This window comes from Lissotriton vulgaris, chromosome 6, assembly GCF_964263255.1.
Source record: "Lissotriton vulgaris chromosome 6, aLisVul1.2, whole genome shotgun sequence".
Lineage (NCBI taxonomy): Eukaryota > Metazoa > Chordata > Amphibia > Caudata > Salamandridae > Lissotriton > Lissotriton vulgaris.
In genome coordinates, this window is record NC_141694.1 from 1,333,018,586 (window position 1) to 1,333,044,764 (window position 26,179).

Consider the following 26,179-nt stretch of genomic DNA (forward strand, 5'->3'; position numbering starts at 1 on the left):
ATCCTGATGGAGCAGTGAGAAAGGGACTCATGTCTGAGTATACCTCTTGGATGAGCATCTCAGCTGCCTCTTTGTATTCGTCTGGCAGGTGCTGCAACAGGGTCTCCAGTGTGTCATAGTGTGCCCTGTCATACCTTGCTAGAAGTGCTTGTGTATTTGAAATGCGCCAGATATTGGCCGCTTGAGCTGCCACCCTTTTCCCCGATGCCTCAAACACCTTAGATTCTTTATCTGGGGGAGGAGCATCACCAGTTGTTTGTGAGTTAGCCCTCTTCCGGGCATTAGAAACAACAAGAGAGTCCAGAGGCAACTGTCCCTTGATGTAAGTAGGGTGACTAGGTGCCGGTTTATAGTTCTTCTCAATTCTAGGGTTTATCACCCTGGCTCTCGTAGGCTCTTTAAAGATCTCCCCAGCATGCTTTAAGACACCCTTCAACATAGGCAGAGTCTTGACAGTCCTCTCTGAGACGGAAAAGGTGTCAAAAAGAAAGTGCACTTCAATGGGGTCAGCATGGAGCTGGACGTCGTGATTTTTAGCTGCCCTTTCAATGAGGGCATTAAACGCTGCAGAATCCTCTGTAGGCGACGTTTTCACAGCATACATTTGAGTGTCTGGGGTAGAGTCAGGATCACCTGGGTCAGCACCAGCTGCCCAGGGTTCATTGATATCATCTGGGTCAGTGTAGACAGGATAGCTGTATTCATCATCATCACCTTCCCCAGCGTCCACGTCAGAGTAAGTGGGTGAGACATCATGGCCATGTGGAGAAAGTGGTTCCACAAGAACAGGAGTTGAAGTGGAATCCTTCTTTTTCTGTAAAGGAATTTTATAGGACTCCATTGGCTGTTCTGGGGCAATTTTCCGTTTATGAAGGGAAAGTGTGCCCGTTTCGGCATCGATAAATTGTTCTTGCTGTTCTTCCAACGAAGATTGTCGATGCTTTAAGGCCGGGACCACTGTCGTCGACTTCGGCACCGAGGGCACCTTCTCGGGCACGCTGGCGACCATCCTAGGGGAGAAAGCCTTCGGCGCCACTTTCGGCGGCAACGTGAAGTGAATGGGCGTCGACGCTTTTGGAGGTTTATCGACCGGCTTCAAAGGTGGAGGATCTTTTGGGCCGACAGTCGAGGCCTTCTCCTTGAGGCGCTTTAGGGAGTCCGCCACCTGCTTGGAGAAAGCGGCGGACAGCCGCGCCGAGTCGACGGGATCCTTTGAGGCACCACTAGACGTGGACCCGTGGGTTGCGCCGCTTTTGGCCTTGTCTTGTTGACGCGGTGTTTCGAGAACCTTCGGATCACCGAGTCCTTTGTTGGTGTCGACCACCTTCGGCGCCGATTTACTCGGCTCGACTACCTTGACCGTCGTCTTCGGCGTGGCAGACTTCGTCTCGACGCCCTTGACCTGTGTCTTCGTATCGACAACACCCTTCTGCTTCGTCGGTGCCGATAGGTCGGAGGCCTTCGACCCGACCAAAGTAATGCGCACTTTTGGTTTCAAGGGGGGCACCAGTGCTTTCACTTGCGTCGAGACCGTTGTTTTTACTTTTGGTTTTGATTTTGCAGGGTGCGGCTCAATAGCAATGTCCGTAGCCGAGCCCGAAGGCGGGGCCGTAGAACCCATAGGAAGATCTTGGGTAAGGCCTAGTGGCGATCCCTTGACCTGAGCCTTTTGAAACGTTTGGGCCTAATGTCAGTCTGAGTTAGCTCTTCGCTCGAGCTATCTTCCAAGGCCCCAAAGGCCCCATCGTCGTCTCCTACCTCGTCGACGACTTTTCCCGCTTCGAGCATTTCAGCGTCCGCGTCGTAGTTATAGTCGACCTCCGACGCGGGATTCAACAGGTTTTCACTAACTTCCCGGTCAGCTCCCTCATCATCCCCGGCATCGAAAATGTCCACAGGCGCCGGTGCAGTCTGCTGGGCCTCCTGGCGCGCAGCGCGTCAATGCTTAAGCGTCTTCTTGGATCGAAAACAGGAACAAGCCATGCAACTGGCTTCAACATGATCCGGCGACAGACACTTGTTGCACACCGGGTGGAAGTCGATGTGGGGATACTTGGAATTGCACATGGGACATCTCTTGAACGGGCTCCGTTCCATGATGATCAGTCGATAGGGTCTGTGGCGTCGACTGGGCCCTCCACGTCGAAAGCACGCGGTTCTCTGGAATCCGGCTCGGAACCGAGCTGGAAGAATCAGGCACCGAACGCAAGACTATACCGACGAAGAAACTAAAGGCCTTTTGGCCTTAAGAAAGTTTACATCGATTCCGACTAGAGTGAACCAATATACATCCGAACCCAATGGCGGAAAAAAACAATCTGAGGATGGAGTCGATGCCCATGCGCACTGTAGTCCAGGGGAGGAGCCACCTATCTCGTGATACTTCGAAGACTCTTCCAGGACAACAATGTGCGATCATCCGGACCCAACACTAGGCGGCGATCTATGCACAGATATGAATTCAGCAGCCCACATGCCTCGAACTCAAACAAACACAATGGTTGAAAGGGCTGCCATGCACCCTTTAACTGTGCCCACTGTAAAGCGTTCCTGGGCCAAAGGCAACACAAACAAGAAAACATCTGACATCCTGGCCTGCAGGAGATGAAGATAACGTTCACTACACTAGGCCACAAACATTTTCCAGTGTAAGTAATATATATATATATATATATATTCACTGAAAAAACCATAGGTTTCACACCAGTTATAGTTAGCTGGAAATTTTACTGATATAAAACCATTGAAATTCCCACGTTATAGTTAGTCGGACTCACTATAACTTGCGCGTGCAATGCACTGCTGATGACATCACATATTACATCACTCATGACATGGTCAGTGACATCACTCATGACACCATCCTTGTGACATAGTGACAGACCTCCTTTCACTATAATGTAACCCTTGAGACACATATTCAAAAATAGAAACTGAAATTTTTAATAAAATGGAGATACCTATATCAGTTACAACAAGCAATTCAGTAATTCCACTATCTATATACACATCCACTCATTCACCAACAGTTCTATATAGTCACTCATACATATACTCACTCATCATATGAAGTGATACACCTATACATCCTGTTACACACCGACATTCATCCAAAAGTTACTCACACACATATTCACACGTGCAAATAAACTATTGAACATCCATTTATTTGAATATAGAGTTATACACACACTTCCACCTTACTTCTATTTAAAATTACACATATTTATTCTCTTAAACAATCACTTATAGAAACACATACTTATTTAAACAGGAACTCTTACAATCTCTTACTCTCACATATACTCACTTATATACATCAATATTCATATATACTAGATTAAAACATATGTAGTTACTGATAAAGACACTAGTGAGACAGTCATTCACTCACTAACAAACACATATAGACACTCATCCACCCATACAGTCCTGTACATATGCTGTCTTCAAAACACATACAAACAAAGAGTCAGTCACTCATGCATCTATGTGCTAAGTAATACCCCCACCAAACCATATAGACACTCATACTGATACTAATAAAAATATCTAATAACCCATATACATACACATGAGTGGATGTGTATTAGATGGTGGTATTACTGAATTGGTTGTTGTAACTGGTATGGGTATATCCACTTTTTTGAAAATATTAGTTTCTATTTTTGAATATGTGTTTCAAGGGTTACATTACACTGAAAGGAGGTCTGTCACTGTGTCACAAGGATGGTGTCATCAGTGATGTCATGAGTGATGTCACTGACCATGTCATGAGTGATGTAATATGTGATGTCATCAGCAGTGCATTGCACGCGCAAGTTATAGTGAGTCCGACTAACTATAACGTGGGAATTTCAATGGTTTTATATCAGTAAAATTTCCAGCTAACTATAACTGGTGTGAAACCTATGGTTTTTTCAGTGAATTTAATAGGTTTTTTAAATGCTAATTCCTAACTATAACTGGTGTGAAACCTATGGTTTTTTCAGTGAATTTCATAGGTTTTTTAAATGCTAATTCCTAACTATAACTGGTGTGAAACCTATGGTTTTTTCAGTGAATTTCATAGGTTTTTTAAATGCTAATTCCTTTGTATATCGAGTTTCTAACCTTTTTTTTTTTTACAATTTGCTGTTTTTTTTTAAGTATTCATTTTTTCTTATAATTTTTTTCTTTTGCGCTCTGGGTGCGCGCTCCGGGAAGCTTTCAGCTAAGCTCTCCTGTAAGCTTCTCCGAGAGCTCATCTGAAAGCGCACCCAGAGCGCAACTGTCGTTCGTGAAAAAAAAATATGAATGAAAAGTTAATAATAATGCAAAACATTTCGTACCATACAAATAAAATTAGTTTTTTTTAATATGGAAAATGATTATGCATTTCTATAAAAGATTGATGACGTCACTTCGGCGCGCAACGTAAGTGCCCTCGGAAGCGCATACGTGCGCGGCGCATAAACGCACGGAAAAGCGCCTACGATCGCGCCACGTTTGCGCCCCGGAAGCGCCTACGATCGCGCTGCGTAAACGCACCCGGAAGTGCTCCGGAGCGCGCAGCGTAAACGCGTCGGGTCATGTGACCCTCAAATAACACTTTTCATTGGTTGCTAACAGTTTTTTTTTACAATGAATGAAATCCCCACCCATTTCCTTCACTTCTTCTTTCACTTTTGTGACTGAAAGACCTGCCTTTTTTGCTGCTCCATATTCCTGGATTCATCATGGCTGCCAGACCATCCAGCAGTGAAGATGACTTCATTGATGAAGAGCCTCCTACCCCAAAGGTGAAGGAACATTTCATTTGGAAATTTTTTAAGTTTCCAGAAGGCCAGAAGAAGGTGAATGCACCAAAAGTAGAGTGCAGGATCTGCAAACAGGTCCTGTCACGGGGTAACCCCCAAAAAAAATACTCTTTTGGGAACTTTACGATGATCCGACATGTGGAGAGGAGGCACCCCCAGAATTTTGCCCGGGAAAGTGTCAGGGCTCTGGCACAGGAGGTTCCCAGAGATGGGGCCTCTACATCAACAGGAGGAGCAACTTCTTCTGGAAGAGAACAATCTCAGGGGCAGGTAGCAAACATTCAACCTGCATTCAACCATGGGGTCGTCAAATGCAGATACTGCAATCAACTCCTCACCTATGGGGAGCAAAGTGTCCTGCTCATGGTTCGGGCATTGGAGAACCATCACTGCCCTTCCCACCCCTAATTTTTTTCTTTTCTTTTTGCTCCTGTTGAGCAGTTTCTATTCCCTGTTTTTGTTCCTCTTCAGTTAAAAGAAGAAAACCAAAAGTTCTTTTCAGAACTACCTCCAATTCTCATCAAAGAGCTATAATCTTAAAAAATGAAGAGTAAGTGAAATATACTGCATTGATAATTGAAAGGAGAATGAGTAAGAAAGAACAGAAAGGTATGAGAGGTGAAAGGAAGTGAAGTAGGAGGAATGAAAGAAGGTGAGTGTTAGAAAAGAAAGTTATGACACAGTGAATAAACTGGAGTATTTCTGACATATCTGTAAACACAAAAGTAACGCATTGCAGGAGTGCGTCACAAAAGTGACGCAACTCCAGTAATGTGTCCTTTCACATGGAAAAAGCACCATGTGAAAGGTTTGCTGTGAAGCAGGCGCAAGATTTTGGCGCAACTGCATCCTAAAAGTGACGCACTGCGTCATTATTACCAAGCTTTTTGCAAGGAACACCCCCTCTGCATGCATTATACCTGACACTATTTTTTAAAAAGTGACGCATCTAGGTACATGGGTCACTTTTTAAAACTCTGCGCCATATTGTATCTGCATCAGGTATATTGTATGCAGAGGGGCAATCCCGCGCAAAAAGCTTGGTAATAACAACGTACTGAAATCTATGAGATTTCCCTGCGTCACTTTTAGGATGCTATTGCGTCAAAATTTTGCGCCGGCCTCGCATCACTTTTATGTTTACACATATGTCAGAAATACTGACGTATCTGTAGCTCCTTGCAACATGATTCGTCATACATTAAATATGACACATCTGGAATGTCATAAGGACTGTGGACAGAAAAGTGACGCATCACACCAGCAGTGTAATAAAATGTGCCTCGTTGCACTATATTTAAAGGATGCAACAGCATCCTAAAAGTGACGCAGTGAAATCTCAAACATTTCACTGCGTCGCTATTACAAAGCTTTTAGTGGGAGAACACCCCCTCTGCATGCATTATACCTCACGCAGATATAATGTGGCGCTTGATTTTAAAAAGTGACCCATCTACCTAGATACCTCACTTTTTAAATATAACGCAACGCGGCACATTTTTTTACACTACTGGTGCAATGCGTCACTTTTCTGTGCGCACTCCTTATGACATTCCAAGTAACGCATTGCTGGAGTGCGTCACAAAAGTGACGCAACTCCAGTAATGTGTCCTTTCAAATGGGGAAAGCAGCATATGAAAGGTCTTGCCTCAGTCTAACACCTGCTGTAAAGCAGGCACAAGATTTTGACGCAACAGCATCCTAAAACTGACGCAGTGAAATCTGAAAGATTTCACTGCGTCGCTATTACAAAGCTTTTTGCGGGAGAACACCCCCTCTGCATGCATTATACCTGACGCTATTTTTAAAAAGTGACGCATCTAGGTACATGGGTCACTTTTTAAAACTCTGCGCCATATTGTATCTGCAACATGATTCGTCATACATTAAATATGACACATCTGGAATGTCATAAGGAGTGCGCACAGAAAAGTGACGCATAACACCAGCAGTGTAATAAAATGTACCTCGTTGCACTATATTTAAAAAGTGACGCATCTAGATAGATGCGTCACTTTTTAAATATTGCATAACAATGCGCATTTTTTTACACCGCTGGTGCGTCACAAAAATTGACGCACAGGAAGCGCAAAACTAACAGCGCAAGGCCTTCATAAATATAATCCTGGATTTTCCCCGTGCTTCGCCGGTGCGCGTACCATGCGCTTCCCCCGCGCAAAACGAAAAAAAAATTTTAATGCCCTGCAGGACCCTATTTTAGTCCCTACATCAAACCTAGGGGGTCAGAGGGGGTCTACTCTTCCCCCTTATGGTCATTTGCCCCTTTTTTTTTCAAACCCCTTGTGTCTCGATTTTACCGAGACACAAGATGGCGGCCGCTCCGGACTGTTTAGAATGTTTACAGACAACTGAGAGCCAATCAGCTTCCTGCGCGCAAGTCGCGTGTCGCGCCTGGAGCGCACTCGGGTGCGCGCACGGGAGAGCGCCTATAGATATATATATTTTTTTGAACCTAAATTACTCAAAATCCACTGGAGCACATATCTTGAGACATAGCAAAGGCACATCGGGCTACCAGTCCCTACAATTTTGCCAAGTTTGGTGGAAATCCATTCAGCCGTTCGGGCTAAAAGTGAAATCGACCGCCCTATGGAAATTAACATGGGGAAAACGCGTTTTGGGACCCCCCTTTTATCTCGGCCCCCGCTTGACGAATCCCCCCCAAACTTTCAGGGAAGGACCGGACCGCCATGAGACCATTTTCCTGAAAATTTCAGGCAGATTCGTCAACCGGCGCCAAAGTTATTCAAAATAGAATGTTGAGATTTAACATTGAAAATTATCCTAACTATAACTACCTACTGGCGACCGCCAGTAGGTAATATATATATATATATATATATATATATATATATATATATATATATATATATATATATTTGGTAAAAGGACTACTGGCTGCAAGGATTACCTCCATCACTTCAGACAACATCTTAAAACTGCTCAGTTGTTGCTGCCCAATCCCAACACATGGAGGTGTAGACTGTGGAGATTCGGGTTCAGGACCTTGCCTTGCAGCTGGGACAGGGGTTCCTCCTTAAGGGGTAGCTGAATCACAGGGCAGATGTTCAGATTCAAGAGATAAGGGTACTACATTTTCTTGGGCCAATTAAAGGAAATCAAAACTACTTTGGCTTGGTCCATCTTGACCTTCAAAACTCAAGGCAGGTAAAGCAGCAGAAGAAATGCAGCCTTGTGTTCCATTGTAGGCAGAATTCATCCACTAGAAACCTTCGTGGAGAATATCAAAGCTGCACATTGGCAAAAAAGTCCATTCAGGGCATGCCCAACAAGTTGAAGAAGACCTACACTACACCACCCCGGGATGAAGATGCCATTTAACATTTTACAGCTGATGCCTGCTTGATTCGTCTGCTCAGGCGTTCACCTTGCCAGGTGACTGGCCATCAGAAAGAGGCGGAGCCTTAAAGAACAAGATACAGGACCCTATGTGCCACTGCTTGTTACAATACCAAATAGGGGTTGAGCATCCGTGAGGCCCTCAATCAGACCTCCCTTGATGATCGGTAAAAAGGCTTTCAGGGCCAGTCAAATGCTCCAACAGATTGATGTAGAGCTGGTTGCACACCACTGAGAACCACAGATCTCAATCCAGAAACAATCAAGCTGCCTGAACTATGAGCTCTGGGTGATACAGAGAGCGCGGCCTGCAACAAGAAAGGTTGTTGTCCACCTTTCACCACGCAAAGTCCTGGGGTGCCTTCTCCAAGATACAAATGGTGTCGGACAGACTGCCTTGGTACTGTGTCCACTCTAAAAGGAAGTTCCATTGTAGGGCTTTCATGTGCTGCCTAGCACGTGGGATGAGGTGGATTCAAAAACGCTAACAGCCCAAGAAGGCTAAGAATCATCCTCTGCGAGACTTGGGACGGACCTTAAAATATCAGGTTCACATCCTGAATGTCCAAGACTCCCTGAAGAGGTAGAAAAGTCTGGAACGCCACAGCATCAAGGATGACCCCAATTAGGGAAATACTCTTTGTAGATGTGGGAAGAAACTTTGTTGACAGTAGGGTGACTGTTGTCTGAAAGTGGAACCTTTTTGACTGTAGTGACCCCACCATGAGCAACTAGTCATCGAGGTACAAGAATACGAGTATTTTAAACCTGCAAATAACCTTTGTAAACACCCGAGAAGAAAAAATGAGGCCAAAAGGTAGAATAGTCAATTGGAAGTCGTCTGATCCCATCATTAATTGTATGAAGCATCTGTAGTACTGAAAGAAAAGTACATCAAAATATGCAAGCTCCAATTCTCAAGGACACCATCCAGTCCTCTGGGTGCAGAGTAGGAAGTACCTGATGAAGAGTGAACATTTTTAATTTGTCTCTCCGTAACAAGGCATTAAGAGACTTAAGGTCCAGAATGGATCCGAGTTCCCCATCCTTCTAGGGCACGAGGAACTAGCAAGAGTAAAACACGTCAACTTTTTATAAGTTCGGCTTTCCCTCCATTGGCTAAGAATAAATGTAACTCCTGACTAGGAATGGAAGCATGGTCTGTCAAAACTGGAGAAGAATGATTAAGCTACTTACCCAGTAAGCATCTGTTCTTGGCATGTAGAGTTGTAGATTCATATGCTTTGCAGACTCCAGCCTTCTAGTGTTGGGTCAGGATGTTCGCAAGTTGTTTTTATTCAAAGTCATGAGGTAAGGTGAGGACTCCTTTTGGCGATAGTGCGCATGGGCATCGACTCCATTTCTAGATAAGAGGCCTAGAATGGAGTAAGTGTAGTATAGAGATGTCCATGCGTATGTAATGTAAGTGGTGCAAGACTGCAACAACTACAGGTGCCCAGGGAGGTGGGAGGGTGCATGTGAATCTACAGCTCTACATGGCAAGAATAGATGCTTTACTGGGTAAGTAGCATAATCAGTTCGACGCATGTGTGCTGTAGATGTACATGCTTTGCATAGACTATATAGCAGTATTCTCTTAAAGCAGTAGCTAACTAGTAGATGTTTGCTGCTGTCTGCAAATGTGTTTTAGCACTGCTTCCCTACATTGGCTTGTTGATGTGCTAACACATCCACACAGTAATGTTTGGAAAAAGTGTGTGGTGTGGCCCATGTTGCTGCTTTACATGTCAGCTATTGGGATTTTACCTAAAAACACCTTAGACGCTCCTATTTTAAGAGTGGGATGCGCTCTAGGAGGTATAGACAAAGTTTGTTTAGCTTTAGTGTAGCAGGTTTGAATGCATTTAACAATCCATCTTGCAATACCAGATTTAGAGATGGGATTGCCTTTCTGAAGTGTAGCAAAAGCAACAAACAATTGTTTTGCAAAATTGCTTTGTTCTTTCAATGTAGTACAATAACAATCTTCTGACATCAAGAGTATGAAGAGCTTTTTCTGCTACAGAATCAAAAAAAACACAGGCAGCTCAACTGATTGATTGATATGAAAAGCAGAAACCACTTTGGGAAGGAATTTTGGGTTGGTACGAAGAACTACTCTGTCTTTATGAAGTTGAAAGAAGGTTTCTTCTAAGGTTAAAGCCTGCAGCTCACCAACTCTCCTCAATGAAGGGATCGCAATGAGGAAGGCCACTTTTCATGAAAGAAACTGTAGAGGGACAGTTGTGTAATGGCTCTAAAGATGGACCCGTGGGCTGTGCAAGCACAATGTTCAGATTACAAACTGGTGCTGGAGGTATTCCGGGTGGTATAACTCTCTTAAGGCCCTCCATAAAGGCTATAATTACTGGAACCTTCAACAAGGATACATGATGTCTATTCTGTAAATATGGAGCTACTGCTGCAAGATGCAGTCGAAGGGAAGTGTAGGTTAGACCAGCACGCTGTAAATGCAGAAGGTAACAAATGATATTTTGAGTGGATGCATCTAGTGGATCAATATTGTTATTAGTACAATATAGAACACATCGTTTCCATTTAGCTGCATAGCATGCTCTGCTAGTAGGATGTTTGCTTCTTTAAGAATGGTCATACATTCTGGAGGCAAGTTAAGATAACCAAACTCTATGACTTCAGGAGCCAAAACGCTAGATTGATCTCCTTGGGACTTGGGTGTCTGACTTCTCCATGGTCCTGCGTGAGAAGGCTGGAATTGAGGTGCCGCTTTTGATGTGCACCTCCCGACAGTTCAAAGAGTGTCGTGAACCATGGCTGACGGGCCCAAGTGGGAGCCACAAGAATCAGTGTGAGGGATGTTTGCCTGAGCTTCCGAACCAGAAATGGAAGGAGAGAGAGAGGGAGGCGACAAACTGTAGGCAAATATCCCTGACCAATACATACATTGCCTTTGGACATTTTGAGTTGTCCACTGTGGCTAACAGATCTATTTGTGTGAATTCCCCTTCTTGAAAGTAAGGAAGGAGAACCTGGGGATGAAGTTCCCACATGTGTATTTGTTGCCGCCTTCTGCTTAGGAGGGTGGCAATCTAATGGTCCACTCCTGGGAGGTGCTCTGCCAGAAGATGGACTCTCTGATGAATTGCCCAACCTCACATTGTCTGAGGAAGGCGTAAAAGTTAAAGAGAATGTGTCCCCCCCTGTTTTTGTACATAGTACATTGCTGTTGTTGTCGGTGCGGACTAGGACAACTTTCCCGATGAGGTGAGACTGAAAAGCTTTCTGTGCAAGATATACAGCTAGAAGCTCTAGATAGTTGATGTGCAGAGCTTTGTATTTGTTATCTCATAGACCTTGTATTGTCAAGTTGTGAGGATGGGCTATCCAAACTGTGAGGGATGAGTCTTCTGTTAGCACGATCTGTGGAACCCGGTCGATGAAGGGCTGCCCTTTTGATAAGTTTGGTGTGTTCGACCACTGCAGAGCGTGATGGGTGCAGCTGTCTACTAACATTAGATCTGTTAATTGATCCTGCGACTGATTCCACTGACATGCTAAGCATTCCTGGAGAGCAACCTTGCATGAGGCACTATTGTGATGCATGATGCCATCATTCCTAGCAGTTGCATGGACGTTCTGACTGCAAAGTATTGATGGTTTGAAACTGTAGTAGCAGAGTTTGAATATTTTGAATGATGGCTGCATTGGGAGAATCTAGAGCTGTGGAAGTGTTTAGAGTCGCTCCCAGATAAGACTGCATTTGTGACCGGTGAAGGAGAGACTTTTGAGCATTGCCCGTGAAACCCAATCAGTCAAGTAGGTGTAATGTAGTCTGAGTGTGGTGTAAGCACTTTTGGTGTGTGCTGGCTTTGATAAGAGCCATCGGTTTGTTTGCTGTAATAATGTGTGTTGCAGTGTCTGTCATGAGAAGGAAACTGAAGCCTGGTTATAAACCTTGCACGCAGTTACTCCCATTCCAATGAAGCCCTACAACCTTTGTATATGTTTGGAAGTATTTGGCTGCAGCTTGGTTGTTCACATGGTTTCACAATGTGTACCCTCGTAAACTTTATTGGGGCCGTAAATGCAGTATACTAGCATGACATAAATCAGTTATTGTAATTGGCATAAACGCTTAAGATTCAGCATAAATCACACCATAATGCAATACCTGTCACCATAGATCACTCCATAAATCAAGTAGACAGGATTATTCTTGACGTGTCACACAATCATAAATCATGCCATTAATCATTTTGACAGCTGGTGATGTCCTTGGAGTCTTTGCACTTTAGTTAACTTTCTGTGTGAAGGTAATTCCACAATCTCTTTTAGGCTTAATTTGCGACCTTCACCTGCTCTGTGTGGTCTGCCGGCCCTGGGAAGAGTGCCGTGTTCTGTGTACCCCCATCTCTGGCTGCCTTAGCCTGCTGTAATCCCTAGGTAAGTAGGCTAGTCTGTCACCCCCGGTCAGTGTGGCCTTTCAAACCCTCCTTTTATCTCCTTTGCTGCCACGTTACCCATGGACTAAAGTCTCGCGCAGTTCCCCCAATTTGGTTGGTCGTTGCTTATTGCAGCCTGCCACTGTCATGGCTGCCCATAGATTGGCACAAAAGACTTCAGTTTCTGTCTCAGACAGGTACACCCCATCGCTGTTTAAGTATTTGGGGTGCCTCAGGTTGATCAGCATGTGTTTGATGGTCTTTCAACTGTTAGCCCTGCAGAATTTCCTGCCTACCACGTTGAGCTATTTTCTGGATTTATACAGGGCCCCGGTGGACCATGCTCCCCTCCATTTTTGCCTGAGAATAATTTCTGATCAGACAGGTGCTGCTGAACAGTTTGGCAGCCATGGATAGCTCATTCCTGATGCGGCCCAGCAGCTCTTTTCTCCCCAGCCGGCCAAGGCTGTTTTCCCCTAAATGCTAAGACAAACAACGTCAGTTGTTTAGGTTTGTTGGCTCCATTTGGGTTGGGGGAGGGGAGGGTTTGATGCTGACATAGCTCTTGCATGCCTTGGTGCACCATCTTCTCAAAACCCTTAAAGGAATGCATGCTGAAATGTGCTGATGGCATGCCTGCCTTGCCCAATGCTTTCGTAAGCACTGCCCGGAATTGGAATGTACTCAGGCACTCCCCATTGCTGTGTCTGAAAAGGGGGCCTTCCGCTGCTCAGAATATTGCCCACTACTCGAGCATCCAGCGTACTGGGCATACGTTATCTTTTTCTGCGTCTCCCCTGGCCTGCTGGTCCATCTTGGACATTCTTGATAGAATCTCCTCTTGCTCTGTACCCAGCTGTATGTCTAGAGCTTGGAGGCAGACCGCCCCCACACACTCCTCCAGGTCTATCTGATGCTGTCAGTTCCCTAAATTCCTAAAAAAAAAATGCTAGTGTAAATGCTGCTTTAAATAGTGTCACTTTGTAGGCGTCTGCACAAGTTTCAGCCACGACCCTACCAGCTGTGCAAGGGTGTCAGATTCAATGTGCAGCCAATTATCTTTTCTTTTACCTTCCAATTGCCCTTTCAAGGCTGCTCTCAGGTAATGTGAACCAGTGGGGTTCTCCCCGGTGGCAAGCATTGAAAAAGGTGCCACTGCTGCCAGATATGTCTGCGCCCAAGGTTCTCTTTTTCTTCTCCAAAGCCCATCTTACAAACTGCTCTGCTGTCCCTGCAGTGCTGTGTGACCTTAAAAGATTGCAGCCCTGTGACCCTCTGCACTGTCTTTGCATATGTCGAATACCGCTGCGCTGTTTTGAAGGCCTAGACTTGCTCCATCCATTGGGACAGGTCACATCCGCCAGGAATCGAGCTGGTCTCGGAAAAGGGGTCATTGCTTGCTCTGCTGAGGGAGTCAGCTGCTTTAATTTGTCCATTTGGAATCAAAAGAGTGCATCTGGTTGAACGTTATTTACCTTTGGACATGTCTCGCCATCAATTCCCGGTTGCTTGTAAACTGCAATTTTACCATGAGCCTTAAGAGTTTCGGCACCAGCGGGCACCTAGCTGCCCCACTGTTGATAGCGTACACCGCTGCCGGGTTATCTAGAGCGTCAGTTTCATGTCCCTCAGCCTTGTCATATTGTCAATACTACTACTATGGGGAATAGCTCTTGTTATGTTATGTAATTGGTTAGTCCAGTTCATGCACATTCTGGGCCACTTTTCCGTGCACCAGCTGTCTCCTAGGATTGCCCCGAACTTTAGACTGCCTGCAGCATTTTATTTATTTATTATTTAACAGAGTTTTATATAGCGCAAACTTGACCCGGGTATCAGTGTGCTTTACATAGCACCAGTTGCATTACATGAGGACACATTCATATTTTTCTTTTGGTTAGGCACGGGGAGATTGAGTGATTTGCCCAGAATCACAGGATGTTCAGCGTCATTGCCGAGATTCGAACCCAGTTCCTCAGATTTGCAGTCGACCGCCCTAGCCGTTAGGCCAACTCCTCTCTCAATCTATGTACAGCGCGATCTGCCTGGCACCCAGCCTTCCCTCCATAAGAGCATACCACTGAAAGCTTCTCAGAAGGTCAACTAGGCTTTTAGGTAGTTTGGCACTGGAACCTAATCTTGAATGGTGGTGCTTCTTTTGCAGCCCTTTGGTCAGTTGGGTGAGGCACCTTTCCAAAACTCTCCTGTGGAGGAGTGTGGCTCAATGGTTAGAGCGGCAGACCCTGATGCAGAGGTTTGACCCGGGACCAGGGTTCAATTCCCCGCCTCGGCGGGTCTTGGGCTCAAAATTCCACGGACCTGATAATTCTCGCCTCAGTGCCTATTCCAATCATGGAGTCCCACTCTGCAACTCTGGGCAATAGCTTGCTTAATCTCCACAAGGCCCCCACAACGCTAAGGATGCCTGGCCTCCACCTTGGGGGGGGCCCAGGAGTGGACGCCTCACAGGGAAAGCCAGGATGGGTTCCACAGCGGTATTCGTACAAGCGCCTTGAGACCCTTGTGGGTGATTAGTGCGCTATACAAGTATCAATTTTTACATTTACATTACATTTACATTGCAGGGATTACCCTTGTTGCCAAGTTCAATTTTTCTATGAGCTCTTGCAGTTTCCCTGTTGTGGCCCCTTCTTTGCCCACCAGTGCCGTAATCAATCTCATTATGTCATGCACTTTGTTTTCTGGAATGAGGGATGAGCCAGCAACGGAGTATAACTATGCCGAGAAAAAAGATCTTTGTTGGACACACCATTTTGTCTGTAGTCAGTGGGACCCTTGTTTCGGCCGCCAGTTGCTGAAAAGTGTTCAATACGCTTCTGCATTCCCCCCTTCCTGGTCTACCCACTAATAGGAAATCATCCAGGTAGTGGAGCTTGCCACCATCTGGGTGCTCTTTTTTCAGCGTCTACTCCAGAAATGTACTGAATCACTCGAAGTACGTGCATGATATGGAGCATCCCATAGTAAGGGCCTTGTCAAAATCTTTCCCCTCTTAATTTGAAACCCAGTAGGTGGTAGCTTTCTGAGTGCACTGGTAGGAGCCTGAATGTGGATTCAATGTCCGCCTTTGCCATTAACACCCGCCCCCACCCTGTGCTCATTAGATAGATTGCATCATTCACTGACGCATACCTTACCGCACAGTCTTCTGGGTTGATCCCATTGTTTACTGACTCCCCTTCAGGGAATGAGAAGTGGTGTGCCTGTCTGTATTGACAAAGTTCCTTCTTATGTAACAACCAGGCTGGTGGGTGCCATGCGCCCAGGGGGCCATCCACTCTACTTAATTCCTTTTCTTTCTGAATTTCTCACCGCACTATCTCAGGGTGTTGTTGTGCCAAGTGGGTCTTTTTCACACCCCGTGCCTTCATGTAACCCATGAATGGAATTTTAACCCCATTCTCATATCCTTTGCACAGAAGGCGCGTGCCTGTCTGGTTGTCCTACTGGTTAGCTAGCTGCCTCAGCTTATTGGTGTTAATGGGGGAACTGGCTAGCTGGACGCTGCTCGTACTGATAGATAGTGAGGGACTAGTGTTGGGGGGGTGGGGGGGCACTTAAATGTGCTCTACTTGCCCTCCAGGGTAGCTTTGAATCCGGCTCGGCTCTGCCACTGGATGATTGGATTTGCGCCCTCTCTTCTTGTTTGGGCACAGTTTTCTCAATTCCCCCCTCCCTCACCCAACTAGGGGCAGCCTTTGGTTTGCCTGTCCCTCTCAGGACGACCATATTCCCAGGCCTTGGCGCGATTAATACTGCTGGCCCATGTATGCCCCAACTGGATGCAGGCCTCTACACAACTGGCTTGTGTTTTACTACAGCAAATAAACTTAGTAGTCTCTGCTCTCCAGGGCTGGAATCAGTAGAGCCCAGCTGCCACCGTTCCCAGGGTCTTATCCAGCATTTCTGTTCTCTCTCTTTGAGCACCACTTCCTGCATAAACACTACGGTGCATGACTCTTCTGCATGTCTGCCTCATCTCTGATGGTGATACCAGTGTACAGCTGCATTCGATGCAGTGTTTTCGGCTGAGGAGCTACTCTGTGCTTTACCATGACAAACGTTAGGTGGGAAGGTTTCAGCATGTTATTTATTGTCTATCTTTACAGTGCAGGTGTCGCCAGGCAATTATGAGATAACTATCAGGAGAGGTGTGTTGGCTCAGCCCACATGTAGGAAGACAGGAGTAAGTTTTGGGTGGGTAGATGTGTGATTCTACAAACAATCATTGGCAAAGTCAATAGGTATCGTCTATGCAAGATCTTTTGGCATAGCAATATTTGTTTTAGCCATGCAGGACAGCATCGTAGATGATGTGAAGTGCTATGACTCGGCCAATGCTGGTAGCTTTACAGCCCTTGTTAAAAAACATTTTTTTGTTCTTTCAGCCATGCTTCACAGCAGCCAAGCAGCTGTACAACAAGGCAAAGAAAACATTGACAAAGCCAAATAGCTCAACTAATTGGCTTTTTAATGTTTTTAAGCCATGTCCTACTGCTGAGTGGCTGCTGTGCTGTATGGCTTGGGGAGGGGGAGGCGGAGTGATGTAATGCGGGGTCATAACACTTTAAAAAAAATAATTCCAGTCATGCTGCACAGCATATGGATTGCTGTAGAACGGGGCTATAAAACATTGACACAGCCATCATATCTCGCATAGGGGCACCTTATTGGTTTTGCAAATGCTTATTCATTAAATTCACGTTTTCGGTGTGGTGAGCTTTGCACTATTACTTGATATCCCGAAATTAAATTGCCAGTTTGACCTTTGAAGTCCGTGACTTTGAAATTCCTTCATCCTTCCTTCGCTAACTCAATCTTGTCTTATGAGGCAATAACCTCTGAATTTCTTGGTTTTCTCTTGATATAGATTGTTTTTGTTCTCTTGTTTATCTTTTAAGGAGGAAGACTTCAGTGCTTTTGTCTTTTTTTCAAGGTAGGCATTCTTGGTGTCAATGCCCTGAAAAGGTCCTGTTTTTCCACTGAAGTTGAGTAACTCTTGGATTCGATATTGATTGAACAATGAAGTTGAGGAGAGGCCTTTCAGCTTTTCCTCTTGGTAGCTCTTGGTCTGAACCCAGTTGGGTGGGATTTATCAAGTTATCCTTTGACTGGTGTTATTGACAACAATGTGTTTTCATTATATATATATATATTTTTTTATTTATTTATATGTAAATATTTCCGCAATGGACTTCTACTCAAATAGCTATGACACTTTGGATTGCTCCAAAGACCATCTTAATTTGAGGCACTGTTCTCTTGTGTAAAATGGTTTCAGGAAGCTATTCATGTGCTACCACAAAATACTTGCCAGTTTTCCCTAAACATTATACTAATTAATGGTCTCCTAGAGTCTCCCCAGCCTCAATAGCATCCTCCTCTGAGCCCACGTCCTTGTTGGTTGGAGCCAGTCACTTTTTTCTTGAGATTCAGGATTCGCAAGACTACTCCTTCCTGGCCCAGTATGCCAAAATCATGTTCTCTCTATGAATTGAAATCTTTGGCTTGAACAATGAACAGGCATAACTGTCTTTCGATGTATAGTCATGAGGGAGACCGAACATGCGCTATCAGGTGTTTGTCAATGGAAGCAAAGTTACGGTTACAGTTTAGGCAGACCTTGAAAAGACTACTCATGCCTCTATCTGCCAAAGACAAGTATCTTGAAAAACAATCTCTCTGACCTAAGCGAAGACCCAATCTTAAAATCTGACTCCCTAAATGGCAAATTATCATCTTACCTGTTCATGAGGAAAATCATGACAATTTCCTTTTTCTTTCTGATATCTCTCTCCAACACCACTAAAAATCCCGGTAGAAAAAAAGGATCTAAAATGGAGGGCACAGTGGGCTTACAATCGACAGCTAGACTGAAATGCTACTTCGAGAACATCCAAACTGCGGCATGGGCTTATGCTAACCCAGCAGCAGACTACACACACGTGTGAACATGGACATTTTACTATATTACATTGTTTGAAAACCTCCCACCCATATTTCCAGTTTTATTTCCTATGAAAAAGCTTACCCACGCAGCTATGTGATATTATTCTATTTTTGCTTTAAAACAGTGACTGTTCCACTCCCAAAAGCAGCCCCGCAAGGACATCAAGCTGAATCAAAGTACTACAAATAGAAATAAAAAAATACAAATTAAACGATACAAGGTGCCTTTACCTTCATCTTTGCTTAATGATCTCTGAGGTTGACTTTTGACTGGAGTCCCATCAAGTTGTTGCTTTTGACTAATTCTTGCAAAAAGAGCTTTCTGCATGGCTGGAAGGAAGTCTGGTATGCCAATATTAGGCTTCTGACTTTGTGTACCGGAGCAATCAGACTCACTTCCACTATGAAGCGACTCAGGAGTAATATTAGGAGGTGGATTACCTATGAAGTCTCCTTGCCAGGGTCCATCTAAATAAAAACAAAGTAATTCTGTATGACAATGGAATAAGTGAATTCATGTTTTCTACATCAATACATTTCTGATTCACCCCGTTCTCTTTATTCAATTTGATACTTTGAGGAAATATTTTCTAAATTAATATCGAAAGTACTTCAAAACATGCTATTGTTGTCAGAGGTCCCCATCCACTGTAAACCACACCTGTTAAGAAGACAGTATCCCAGCGTTTCCTAAACTGTTGGTTGCATCCCACTAGTGGGTCTTGAACCACTTTTTAGTGGGTCACCAATGTCCTCGTCTCCAGAGGGTGAACGAGCAATAAATAAAGATGCTTTTACAATTTGCATTTATCTTGTCACATTTGCAGTGCTTCAAAGACAGAGGATAAATGTCAGGCAAAGCCTTCTGACAATTTGCTGCTTATTCTTTTAACTAGGGGATTGGTGTTCACTTTTCTTTCTCTGACTGAAAAAGTAGAAAAAATGCTACTAACCAGTATGCATCTGTTCTTGGCATGTAGAGCTGCAGATTCACACACTGTGCATAATCGCCATCTGGTGTTGGGCCCGGATATTTGCACTTTGTTGTTGTCCTGGAAAAGTCTTTGGCAGTAACGAGATAGGTGACTCCTCCATTGGACCATAGTGCGCATGGGCATCGGCTCCATCTTCAGATTGTTTTTTCGCCAGTTAGGGAAATGATGGAGTTTTGTGAGAAACAGAAAAGAGGCCCATGTATGCTGTATCTAAATAAGATAATACTTGTAGCCGGGGAGGCAGGTGGGCATGTGTGAATCTGCAGCTCTACATGCCAAGAACAGATGTATACTGGTTAGTAGCGTTTTTCGTTTAAGGCATATGAGCTGAAGATCACACACTGTGCATAGATTATATAGCAGTACTCCACCCTAGCGGCGACCACCAGTATCTGTACCAGTATCTGTTGCAGTTGTTAGTGAAATAGTGTTTTGAGTACAGACTGGCCCACACTAGCTTGTTGCTTTGCTTGCACATCTACACAATAGTGTTTTGTGAATGTGTGCGGTGTAGAGAATGTGGCTGCTTTGCAGATGTCATCTAAGGGAATGTTCCCTAAGAAAGCCATTGAAGCCCCTATTTTTATGGTAGACTGGGCTTTAGGAGGAATAGATAATGTACGTTTTGCTTTTTGATAGCAAATTTGTATGCATTTGACAATCCACCTTGCAATTCCAGCTTTTGATATAGGATTGCCTTTATGTGGTGGTGAGAAAGATACCAAAAGTTGTTGAGTTTTATGAAAAGGTTTTGTTCCGTCAATATGATAAAGGAGTGCTCTTTTTACGTCTAGCGTATGAAGAGCTCTTTCTGCAGCTGTTTGTGGTTGCAAGAAGAATATTGGGAACTCTACAGACTGGTTAAGATGAAAGGGAGAAATAACTTTAGAAAGGAATTTTGGGTTTGTCCTGAGAACCAATTTGTTATGATGGAGTTGTAAAAATGGTTCTTGAATAGTAAGTGCTTGAAGCTCATTGACTCTTCTAAGGAAAGTGATGTCCACTATGAAAGCAACTTTCCATATGAGAAACTGCAATTTGCATTTCTGCAGGGGTTCTAATGGAGGACCCAGTAGTATTGTAAGAACAAAATATTTAAGTTCCACACAGGTGAGGGTGGTACTCTGGGTGGAATTATTATTTTGAGTCCTTTCATAAAGGCTTTGATAGCAGGCACTCTGAATAGTGCCAAATGCTGTCTGTTTTGTAAATAGGTTGCTATACCAGCAAGGTGTAACCTAATAGATGTGTTTGCTAGGTTAGAGCTTTGGAGATGTAGCAGGTGACCTATAATGTGTTGGATTGACACATCTAAGGGATTGATGTTGTTATTGTTGCAGTATATAACAAATTGTTCACACTTGGCTGCATAGAAAACTCTAGTGGTGGGGCGTCTAGCTTCTCTGAAAACATGCACGCAATCAGGGGGAAGGTTAAGGTAACCAAACTCTAGGACTTCAAGAGCCAGATCGCTGGGTTGAGGCGTGCCGGATCTGGGTGTCTGATCTCTCCATGACTCTAGGTTAGGAGGTGTGGAGGGAGGTGTAGTTTTTGGTGCAGGGCTACAGAGAGTTCCAGTAATGTGGTGTACCACGGTTGTCTGGCCCATCCATATTAGAGCAACTAGGATAGAGTCAGTGAGTGTTGCTGCAGTTTGCGCACCACCAGTGGAATGAGTGGGAAAGGCGGAAAAGCGTACGCAAATCTGCCAGATCAATTCATCCATATTTCATTGCCTTTGGACAATGGGTGTGGATACCTGGCGGCGAAGCTTGGGCATTTGGCGTTTTTGTGTGTGGCAAAGAGATCTATCTCTGGGTGCCCACACAACTGAAAAAATGGTTGAAGAACTTGTTGATGAAGTTCCCACTCGTGAGTCTGTTGCGTTTGACAACAGATCTGCTATACTGTTCTGGGCTCCTGGAACAAGTTGGGATTGGAGAAAAACGTTTTGAGGAATAGCCCATCTCCATATGCTTTGTGCTAGTTTGGAGAGTTGCAGGGAGTGTGTTCCGCCTTGTTTTTGTATGTAATACATTGTGTCATATTGTCAGTGCGGACTAGGACAGCTTTGCCTAGAATGTGTTTCTGGAACAACTTCAGTGCTAGGAATATGGCTAGTAACTCTAGGTGATTGATGTGGAGCAACCTTTGTTGGGGTGTCCACGTGCCCTGCAAACACTTTAAACACTTTCAGTGCATGTTTGATGACCTCTTTTATGATGTAAAAGATGAGCTCCCCAGCCGGAGGGTGATGCGTCCGCTGTTAACACAATCTGTGGAACTGTAAGCAAGGTCCGATGCACACCACAAGTATGTGTGATATGATTGATCACAAACAAGTAGCAAGGATGGAGTCGCACAAATGTGTTCTTTTTGTGTCGTTTTATTGGAATGCATATAGTTGGAACACGCCGCCTGCGCAGTCTTTTGGATTATTTCGACAATCTTGTTTTTGACACACAACACGCACCTTGGAGTGCGATCTCTTGTTGTGACAAACGCGACCAGGACCTGGTTGGAATTATCATCGGTCCCCCGACCCCTCCCTTCACGACCCGTTAACAGCCATGAAGAGTCACGGGTTATCACCCTTCTTGACGAAACACGTGTCGGCTGGTTTCATGTTCCAACTATATGCATTCCAATAAGCTCGACGATCCCGAATGGTCTTCTTGGAGCGGAAAGAGGCACAAGCTGCACCGTCTCTGGCCTCGTGCTCCGGTGAAAGGCAGAGGTTACACACCTCATGCAGATCAGTGTGGGGAAACTTCGACCCACATTGAGGACACTTTTTGAATGGAGTCCTTTCCATGAGCCAGATGCCAAGGCCCAAGTAGGCCCAAAGGCCCTTGTTGACTATCAGAATCCAAGACTTCGAAGTTGAAGAGATGTGCGATGACTGGGGATCGCGATTGAAAACAATACCGTAGAAAGGGCGAAAGATAGCTCGTCGAAAATAGAATCAGTGACGGTTCCGAACTGGAGCGCGAGAAACACATCCGAGCCCGATGTGCACTATGGTCCAAAGGACGAGTCACCTGTCTCGTGGCTTTCAAAGACTTTTCCAGGACAACAGCAAAGTGCAAACATCCTAGTCCAACACCAGATGCCGATCTATGCACAGTGTGTGATCTACAGCTCATATGCCTCGAACAGAGGACTTTTTAAATTGAACTATGTGACAAACTTGCTGGGTACAATAAATGTGAAATTAAAGGCTGCAAGAGGTCATTCTTTTTGAAACACATTCAAATATCTTTAAATGAAATGTACACATTTCGGAACATAGGAGTTAGGAAAGCATACAGTAGGCACATTTTTACAATACTGAAGTGTGATGGAAACACCGATTTCAATAGGATCAAATCAAGACACTTGATGCGCATATCATAAATATTCACTGTAACCTACACATTATAATGTGTGTGCTATACCATTTCATCAGTAAAACTGTATGCTTGTGCAAGTTTAGTGGCTGTTTCAATGGAAAATGTGCTGTCTATAAATGACAGTGCACTACCACACAATGCTTTAGTAACAGATTTGCGACAATGTGCTAAGAAAATACACCACCAGCTACACTTTACACCCTTAATATTATCCTCTTGAATGCATTTGCTGAACTTGGTTTTTATGTGCAGCTAATATTTTTCACAATCCATAAGACTTTAGTCACACACACACTCTCTCACACATAACCACATATGTGAATCTGACGGCCCAGAGCATTGGCATGCTTTGCATTCTCACCAGAATACATTACATAAGATCAGATTCATTTTATTTCAAGCACAAGAGATCAAGTGATTTGCCCAGGATCATGCTGATCCAGCACCAAGACGGTAACCTGGTTCCCCAGATCCAAACTTAGCAGCTCTGGCCAGTAGACCACAACCATATTTCTCAATTTATGTGTGAAAGTCATACACAAGTGGAATGATGGTGTATGACCACGTACAGTAAGCACATTAGATGTGAAATGGCGCTGTAAGGTAAAAAGCAGCAGCAAGAAGTACTGTAAGGTTAACCAAGAGTCTTGGTTGGGAAGACTTGCAAACGTTTGTTTTAAAAATGGACTTATGTACATTTTTCAGCACCTATACACCAGTGGTGATCTTCAGATAGGGGTTGCTGACATCATTGTTACATCACTGAAGTCATATGGATTGCGAAAAATATTAGCACCATGGTACAGGTAGTCCGTTATCATAATAACCAAAGTTACAGGTAAGTAACTTGTTTTCTTACTCCTGTATTGGAATTTTCATAGATTCCCATGCTTGTATCAGAGTAGCTTGTAGTTATCAGCACATTTTTGTGAACCATGAGCAATATCAAACCAAGAACAAACCCATAGCATATTCATCATAATTACATTTTCAATGGAAAATACATATTTAGAAACTTCAGGAAACAAACACATGAGGTTCAAAAATGTGCAAGAGCTGATAAAACAGTAACATGGAAGGAAGGATGAAAGGGAAAGCTCACCACTACTGAAAGAGGTTCCTCAGGACTGCCTGGCTAACCGCTGTGTCCCTCTTTGTTGACGAATCCAGGCAGTAATGTCTTGTAAACGTATGGGTACTGCTCCAGGTCGCTGCCCTGCAGATCTCCCAGATAGGAAATCCAGCAAAGAGGGCTTTAGAAGAAAACGCCCTTATGGAACGAGCAATGACTCTACCTTCTAGGGGCTTGCCCGCTGCCTTGTGACAATACTGGATAGCGCTGGTAATCCAACGAGTGATCCCTTGCTTGGAAAGGTGAAAATCCTTACGAGGATCACTAAAGGACACACACATTTGAGATGACTTCCTGAAGTCTTCAGTTTGTTAGAGATAGAACTTTAAGCACCTCTGATTGTCCAGAGAGTGAAGTGCTTTCTCTGCTGGAGTAGCCGGTTGAGGGAAATATGTTTTAAGAATTACCGGCTCATTCAAATGAAAGTCCCGTATGAATTTTGGGTTACTACGTAGAATCACTGTTCCTTTTTTTAACTGGAGAAAGGGTTCCTGAATAGTGAGAGCCTGCAATTCCCCCACACGTCTAGCCAAAGTCAAAGCTAGAAGAAGAGCTACCTTCCAGGAGAGAAATTTCAACTCTGCCCTGTGAATAGGTTCGAAAGGAGGCTTTATAAGCTGGGAGAGAACCAAGTTCAGATGCTAAAGAGGAGGAGGCGGCTTGACTGGAGGGAAAACTCTGAAAAGGCCCTTGAGAAACTGTTTAATGATTCTTGCCGACCAGAGGGAAGGGCCTGAAGACGTGCGTCTGAAGCGAGAGATTGCCGCCAGATGCACCTTGATAGAAGAGTGAGTCAGCCCAGATTTTGCCAATAATAGAATAAATGGAAGAACTTCATGCAGTTCAGACTTAAAAGGATGGACGCCGTTTTGCTGACACTTCAACCTGTAAGTCTTGTTGGTACTGGGGGGCTCTTGCCTGAGAGAGCTCCTCTTTACATTCTGCTGAAAGATTCAGACCACGAAATTCTCGCTGCTCAGGAGCCGCGCCGAGAGCTGTAGAGACTGAGGATCCGGATGCCAGACTTGGCCCTGGGACATCGTCAGCAGCGAAGGAACCGGCTGCAGTGGAAGTGGAAGGTCCAGGGAGAGAAGGTGGAGTTCTGTGAACCAAAATTGTCTGGGCCACGCAGGAGCTATCAGACTCATCTTGCACGGTTCTGCTTTGAGCTTCCTGAGAAGCCTGGGGATAAGAGGAATGGGGGGAAAAGCGTAAACAAATGCGCCTGACCAGGCCATCGAAAGCGGATTCCCCAACAATACCGGATAGTGAAGCCGGGTTGTATAGAACTGGCATTTCTTGTTCGCCGTAGTGGCAAAGAGATCTACAGAAGGTGTGTCCCATCTGCGAAAAGACCTTCTGTAGAGTGGAGTTGTCCAGCTCTCACTCGTGACTGACCGACTTCAGTCTTCTGAGTGTGTCCGCTTCTTTGTAGAGCACACCTGGAAGGTGTTCCACTTGGAGTGATATCTCCTGCTGAATTCCCCACTCCCAGATTGCCTGGGCTTTTTGTGACACCTTCTTTGTTTATAAAATGCAATGCTGTTTTGTTGTCCATACGTATTAGGACGGCCGACTTGTATTTGTGGAAGAAAAGCCTGCAAGACCAGGCGAATTTCTCTGAGCTCCAGCAGATTGATATGTAACAGGCGATGCAGGGGCCGCCACCAGCCGCTTACATGAAGGTCTTGTAACACTGCTCCCCAGCCTTCGAGAGAGGAGTCCTTAGTGATTATGTGTGGAGCAGGGGCGATCCTGAAGGAAAGGTCCAGAGAAATTTTTCCTTGGTCATCCACCATGATGCGGCCTCTCATGGCCTCAGTAATTGAGATCTTGTCATCGGAGTATCCATCGACCTGGCGCCACTGCAAGTCTAACTCCTGAATTGGACCCATCCTTAACCTGCATTGAGGATTCATAGGAACGCAGGAGGAAATGGACCCCAGAAGGGTCTTGTAGAGGCGAACTGAAAGTGACTGTCTTTTTTAACAATCGGGAGGCCATGGTCATCAGCTTTTCTTTCCTCTCCAAGGTCGGGAAAGCTTTGTTTATGGACGTGTTTAGAATGGCTCCCAGAAATCTGGCTTTC

The 26,179-nt window shown here is 44.7% G+C and overlaps 1 protein-coding gene across 2 annotated transcripts in view; it reads right to left on the minus strand.

Moving 5' to 3' along the window:
* The window catches only part of ZC3H6 (zinc finger CCCH-type containing 6), a 361,631-nt gene that overhangs the window by 18,097 nt on the left and 317,355 nt on the right, over positions 1-26,179 (minus strand). For both annotated transcript variants that reach the window (XM_086927473.1, XM_086927474.1), the window contains one exon: positions 18,803-19,039. In XM_086927473.1, coding sequence (XP_086783599.1) covers positions 18,803-19,039 — 237 coding nt within the window. The remainder of the gene's footprint in view (positions 1-18,802; positions 19,040-26,179) is intronic.